Source organism: Gavialis gangeticus, unplaced genomic scaffold, assembly GCF_001723915.1.
Source record: "Gavialis gangeticus isolate Ggan-Ray unplaced genomic scaffold, GavGan_comp1, whole genome shotgun sequence".
Classification (NCBI taxonomy): Eukaryota; Metazoa; Chordata; order Crocodylia; family Gavialidae; genus Gavialis; species Gavialis gangeticus.
In genome coordinates this window covers 17,188,038-17,194,875 of record NW_017728993.1, presented here as the reverse complement: position 1 = coordinate 17,194,875, position 6,838 = coordinate 17,188,038, and the positions used below count along the sequence as shown (strand labels likewise).

General features: G+C 44.0%; 1 protein-coding gene across 1 annotated transcript in view; it reads left to right on the top strand.

Moving 5' to 3' along the window:
* The window catches only part of ZFYVE9 (zinc finger FYVE-type containing 9), a 90,226-nt gene that overhangs the window by 69,279 nt on the left and 14,109 nt on the right, over positions 1-6,838 (top strand). The window contains exons 11-13 of the mRNA XM_019501307.1: positions 1,197-1,279; positions 2,124-2,228; positions 6,002-6,152. Of these exons, the coding sequence (XP_019356852.1) occupies positions 1,197-1,279; positions 2,124-2,228; positions 6,002-6,152 (339 nt within the window). The remainder of the gene's footprint in view (positions 1-1,196; positions 1,280-2,123; positions 2,229-6,001; positions 6,153-6,838) is intronic.

Here is a 6,838-nt window from a genome sequence, read left to right as displayed (position 1 = left end):
GCCGCCAGCTGGTCTCCGCAATGCACGTTTCATGCCGACTGCCTTGTCCGCACACTGGCAGGATAGAAGAGCTATCATGTCTGAGCTCCTATTTGGTTTTTAGATTCCCTGGCCTAACGCATGAAATGGTGATGTACATGCAGGTGCAGCTAACATGGCAGTGCTTTGTGAAGCAGCAATAGTCGCACATACTAGATAACGGGGCTGGAAAGAATCCTTAATCTGAAGTGAATCTAGCACCAGTATGTACTTTTCCTAAAAGGCACTGACCCTACTGGGATTAAATCCTTCTGACTTCAGAAACAGCAACATGTTTAGTGTACCATTTGTCTGCTGCCTAATTGGCAGGTTGGTTTAATTCTTGAGTTACTGTGAAAACATTGTGCTTTTGATTTTTCTTTATGCTGTTGTTATAAATCTGTCCATAGCTTTAATAAAATGTTTTACAGACAGGCCTTAGAGTGATTTCTAAATTTAGATTAGTGTTGCAGAGTCAGGTGGTACCAATGGGGGAGTTTTTATATAGGCTTTGTAGATCAAACTTTTTTATTGCCTACAAAATATGCATTATAGAGTTACAGTAGGAAAATACATTACAGAATTTAGTTTAAAATGCTGAAGGCCGTAGGTGACAGTTAAAACCTCAGCATTAACTTGGTCATGGTTTGATTAAGGTGTGTGTGCATGTCTGAGTAGTTAACTTACCAGTCTCTTCATCTCGAAGTCTGTTTTGGGATGCTCAGGCAGGTGGTCTGATACCAAAGCTGCTGAGCCATTGCAGCTCCCACTGATTTCAGTGAGAACTGGAGGTGTGGAGCAGATTAGAAAGTCAGGCCTCTTCCATGCTGAAATACAAATGTAAAAGCTTCACATTAGACATCCTTCTGGAAACTGTTGGCATATTAGTTTGGTTAATTTTAGTTCATACGATGTTTTATGCCTTGCTTGGGATTCTGTTGCAACGTGACTGAACTTGACCAAAAATATCCCTGTGCTTGTCGAGTTGCAGCAGAGGCCAGGTAGGCCAAGGCATACAGATGTTTTGCTCTCGGCATAGCAAAGTGTGCTTTTAACCTGTGCTAAATCCTGTGCACGTTTTTCCATGTTTCTGTGAGGGGAGGCTCAGTTTGGGTGGTTTTGCTTCACTTTGCTGCAGGTGAATTTGAAACTCATTACTCTTTCCCCCCCTCCCACAGTTTATCCCTGCCCACTTTTCAGCGTGAGATTTCGTAAGCCATTGTTTGGGGAAACTGGACACACCATTATGAATCTTCTTGCGGTAAGTGATGAGTGGGGTCTTTTGCTTCACGTGTGTGTGAAAGGAGAGAATGAACTTTTGAGCTAGTTTTGGCCTAACTGCAGTAGGAAGTGAAACCTTTTGGCAGGCATCCCACAAAACAGACCCGCACCCTCCTGGGGTGCCATTCTGATCCTCTTTCCCTGCCTGATCTGCTGCTCTGCTTTCTGTTTCCTGTCCTGTCTGCTGCTGTGCTGCCTGTCTTCTTCCTGGTCTGTCACGTGTCCACACAGAGTCTGCTTGTGGCACGCAGGTTGGCCACCCCTGCGCTTACTGCATGAATAGTGCGATTCACAGGAAAGGGAGTATTGGTGGATAGTAGTTGGGTACGTGGCCTCCTGACTAACGCTGGCATCGGATAGCAAATTCTGACTGCGGAATAATGATGGACCAAAGTCAGCACTTGGAGTTTGACCACCTGGGAAGTCTTGGATTTGGAATTAAATTTCGGTTCAGACCCCGTCCTCTCAATATCAGGTTGTCCTGGAATCCAGTTATAATTCTGTGACTATCCAGAGTTACGGACGAAGCTAACTTTTCAGTTATTTCCACTGAACTGTTATTTCTAAATGTAGAAAACTCTCCCTTTGGTGCATGACTTAATTACAGTGCCCATGAAAATGAAATCTCTATCTAGTAGTGTAATCGAGTGTGGGGAGAGGTCAGATTTTCCTGTATGGAGCGGTAATGCATGGAGTAGGAGAAGAGTAACTTTTCTGTGTCAGAATTCTTTAAAGCTCCCATATCCTTTAGCATAATTTTCTCTATAAAAACAGCCCATGTTTCTAATGGCCATGTTGTTTTCCTTTGTTCCTTGAATCACAAGGACTTCAGAAATTACCAGTATACATTGCCAGTGGTCCAAGGCTTAGTGGTTGATATGGAAGTGAGGAAGACCAGCATCAAAATTCCCAGCAACAGATACAATGAGGTAAAAAATATTGTGTAGCTTTAGTGTTTCAGAAAGATAAGAGGGTTTGAGTCTAAAGGAACTTACTCTTTCTATAACTGTGAAAATGTCCTCAAAATCAAACTGTAAAGTAGATTTGATGCACAAATTGCTTATGAGAAATGGGTTATGTATAGCTCAGTTTAATATAGCATGTTAAAAATCATGAATAGTTTCTCTTCTGGTTTTTACTGCTTATCACTAAATTTAAATGTAATTAATTGAAAAAAGGGAGTGGGAAGTTGTAGATACTGTTCTGATTTCAGTAAATGCATCAGTGAAAAAGCGGACATTGTAAATTTGTTTAAGCTAGAAAAAAGGCACTTGAACTTTCTCCATGTACGTGTTGTGCTTGTGAAGGGATTTGATGGATTCTTTAACATTTTAATGCAAAATATACTAGCATATTTAACATAAGTGTTTGACTTGGCATAAAAAAAGCGTCAGACCTCTCAAGACATAGCTGATGTTGACAGCCAGGCCTCTCGAGTGTCAGTCATTGCTCACATTGGAGATCTATTGGGAACAAAGCAACAGAGGGTGGAGGTAATTCAGTGGCATGTCTGGAGACCTGCAGACAAAAAGGTCTGCTTGATATTTTGAAATAAATCATGGTGGGGACAAGTGTGTCTGCCTTTCCACTGCAGGTGAACACCAGAGCTGTGACATGCACAGAATAGGAGAGCAGATTTTGGGATATGAAATGCATCTTGTCAAAGATTGATGCAGCTTCAACCAGAGATAAGGATTCATTTGTACTAATTACTTCAAGAAGAAATGGTATGTCTAGCTGGAAGCTTGCACATACTAAAGGGGTTGATGAACAGAGAATTTCCTATAGGTACTATACAGGAATCTTGGCATCAGACTAGGGAGCCCCTTAATACTTTGCAGATTAGCTGCTTGAGAAGTGACTGAATAGTCCGTAGGTCATGTGAATGGGGGTTGCCAGACTTTGAATCAAGTTTCTTGAGAGAGAACTAGTTTAAAATCTGAAGGGATTGCACGACTGCAGTAGATCTGTAGTTGGGTTTAAGAGAGTCCCGTGAAGGTTCAGGATACACAGTGGGACTGACCTGATCAGATTCATCGCGCTCCAGCCTTCACATGGACGTGATTTTAGAGGTGAACTAAAGTTCATCCACTTCTCAGAAGAGGAAGGAACAAAATGAAAGGAAGAGCTTAGTCTAGATGTTATTCTGAAAGCAGTCCTCCTTCCTTTGAACAGACACCTGACAGTGGATGAAGTCTGACTTGGTCTGAAAGGAGTAATCTGCAGTGTTACTTGAACATGTTGGTCCAGTAACACTGGCATGTCAGTACCAGAAAGGAGAAAAAAACTCTAAAAAGAATACATTTGAATGTGCAAGTCGAGAACTGTAAGGGATCATGCTTTCAAAAGAGTATTAACTGGCTCAGACATGTTAAATTAAGTCTAATTAGTAATGAAAAATGCTACTGTTGCTACAAGAATGCTAAGGATTAGTGTCTTCTGTTCTCCTGTGTTTAAATCCACAACGTTGCTGTTATCAGCTGTGTGTTGGTCATTTTCTCATTGAGAGCTGTGGGTGATGGCCACCCGAGTTCTTCCACTTTTTGGAGGAGGAGGACCTCTTATTTTCTTACCTTGAACATATGTTGATGTTCCAAGGAAAGCCTCAATGAATGGAGAAGATGCGCTGAATGTAAACTCTTGCCCCCACAGGGTGCTTGGGGGAGAGGAGGGAAGGGGCACATGAGTGTGGATTTATGCTATGGCAGCCAGGGGCACATGGTGTTGTTCTTGTTTTACCTGGTGGGGGACTGATGTAACAATGAGGTGACTTGGGCGATGCCACTTTAAGGTGCCAGTGGCGGAAATCACCTACTGAAATCGTGGCAGAAGCGCATTGCACAGTGGCTCCTTTAAGCTTGCTGTTTCCCCATGCAGCCCTCTGCTATTACTGGTGGATGGGCCGCACTGTTTGCCGCTCGCCCCTTGGGCCTGATCGGCGGGGAGGCAAAAACCTGAGTTTTAAACATGCGGTGGTTTTTGCCTCCCAGCTGGTCAGGAGCAAGTGGTGGAGCTGCTGAGGCCCCTCAGCCCATCTGTAGTGGGAGACACAAACGGTGCCATATTTGAAACGGTGATTTCTGCCTCCCTGCTGATCGGGAGCAAGCGGCGGGGGAAAACTGCAAGATTAAAGGAGCCGCTATGCGGCACACTTCTGCTGCCATTTCGGTAGGTCCCTACTAATAAAAGAGATCTGAAGAGACAGAGTTGATGACGCAGATACAGGAAGGCTAGTAATTGAACTACAAGCTGTATTAATTTTTGAATGGCATTGTAAAGATACAGAAAGCTCATGTCAGCCTGGTCAGAGTTGAAGCTGCTGTACTTGGAGCATGCATGAATTAAATTCAGTTTGTGCGCAGGACACAATCAGTATGTCTCGTCCGTCCCCACCATCTACAGATTTGTTTTTCTCAGTTTTGGTGCTGGCTAAGTGCAGACGCTGCACTCCGCTGAACCTTGGGGAAGCTTCTGTAATGTTCAGCCACAGCAGCATCTTAGTTTCCTGCGTGAAGCAAGGATTCAGCTTAAGTGAGGAAAGCACTGGGCTTCATGTCACCTGGGAGGAAAACATGGAATCTTTTGGAGAGTCACAACTATATTTTTTAATTATTTTAAAGTAAGATTAATTAAGCACAAGCCCTTTATGAATATTTTTTTCTCATAATCCACATTTAGATGCACAAGTGGATGTACATAAAGTTAACACTCGTGGAAATCTCATGCTTCGGTTATATTTGACGAAATTAAGTTTGTTAGGCAAACCTCTTAATATATAGATAGCCTGTGTTTCTCATTACATGCATGATCCTCCATTGTTCAAAATAATTCCGTTTCCCTAAAACTTTATATTTAAGTTACCTCTTTGGATTAAAGCTGGAGAGGCTGTCAGTAAAGAGGACTGCCTTCAGTAATGCCTCGTCTTGCCAAAGCATGACTTTTGTGTCCTGCTGTCTCTGGTTTGACTGAGGGCCAGCACTGCCCTCCGCAAGGTGGCTCTCATTTCACTACTGCCTGGCTTTGGGAGTCTGCGGTGATGCGCCAGGTAGTGAAACACGCTGTAGTGAAATGCAAAATCATACTTAGACCCTTGTTTCCTCCCCACCACCTACCTGCCAAAACATACCACGTGTTTAACTTGTGTTGCTGATGTCGTCAAAGTTTTGCACAGAGTGGCTAGAAATTTGGCCTTGGTCAAACAACAGAATAATGGCAGGACAGCAGTGGCCCTGCTGGACCCTGACTGAGCTCAGATGCTCTAAACTCTGAATCTCATTTGTACTTGGGTGCAGTAGATTTTGATCGCTCTAGTGATCACAGCTACAGCTAACACAAGGAAATTTGAGTGTTTTCTTGATATTAGCCAAAGGGCGTGAATGTGTGTTGCATCTGTTTATTCTAATGATGGTAAGGCTAATTTTTTTTAAATACTCTAGCTGATGTAAGAGCCTGGTTTCCCTTTTTAAAAGCCATGTAATTTCCCAATTGCTGAAGTAAGGTTTGGACAAGGGATATTGATGCTTGCAAGGACTTGACTCTACTGGTTGCTGTGAAGTTAGTTTGTGCAAAGGTATCACAGTCTCATACAATCTAGCAGATTTCTCAGCCTAGTTGCACAGTTCTGGGAAGCTCTGGTTTGTGCTAGTGAATGACAAGCAGGTTTTGAACCCGAAATAAAGCGCTAACCTTCTTGTTCTCGCAGATGATGAAAGCCATGAACAAGTCCAATGAGCATGTTCTAGCCGGGGGAGCTTGCTTCAATGAGAAAGCAGACTCGCACCTCGTGTGTGTCCAGAACGATGACGGGAACTACCAGACGCAGGCCATTAGTATTCACAATCAGCCGAGAAAGGGTGAGCCTGGGGTGGAGGTTTCAGCACACATGATGATTTGAATGGCTTGTGTTCCTTGTGCTGCCGTAAGGACAGACTGTGCTGCGAATGTGCCAGAACCAGTTTTGTCTTGACTTCACACAACCTCTGAAACCACCATTTAACTGTGGTGATACTTAGAGAGCTCCTAGCATGGATGGGACTGGAACTTCCTGACACACAAGCGGGATGGGAATAATAAGGTGTCCCGTCTGCTGTGGCATTCAGCAGTCTTCTAGCTCCCTTCCATGACTCTAACTTGTCTGATGTCTGGGGTGCCACATGCTGTTGACATAGGTGCTTCCCTGCCGTTCACCCCACACTTCCCTCAGTTAGTGGTCAGAATCTGGCTCCCCAAGAGATGTTTGGCAGCAGCTTGCCAGGAAATTGAGGGCCACATGTATGTGGTTAACAGCTGCATTAAATACCATGGGGGGGCAAGGTGCAGCCTGCCAAAGCTACAGGGCCAGAGGCGCAGTGCTCCAAACATCCCCCTTTAAACTCCATGCTGTTGAGGAGGGCAGCTGCTGGCTGTGTTGTAGACCTGGTCTGATCGTAGGGTTTCTGTGCTCAGCCTGCATGTTTTAGGGGCAGCCAGCAGTAGAGTTACTAACTCCTCTTTCCCAAGAATCCTCAGAAACTTTCCGTATGCGTCTTACATAGACTGT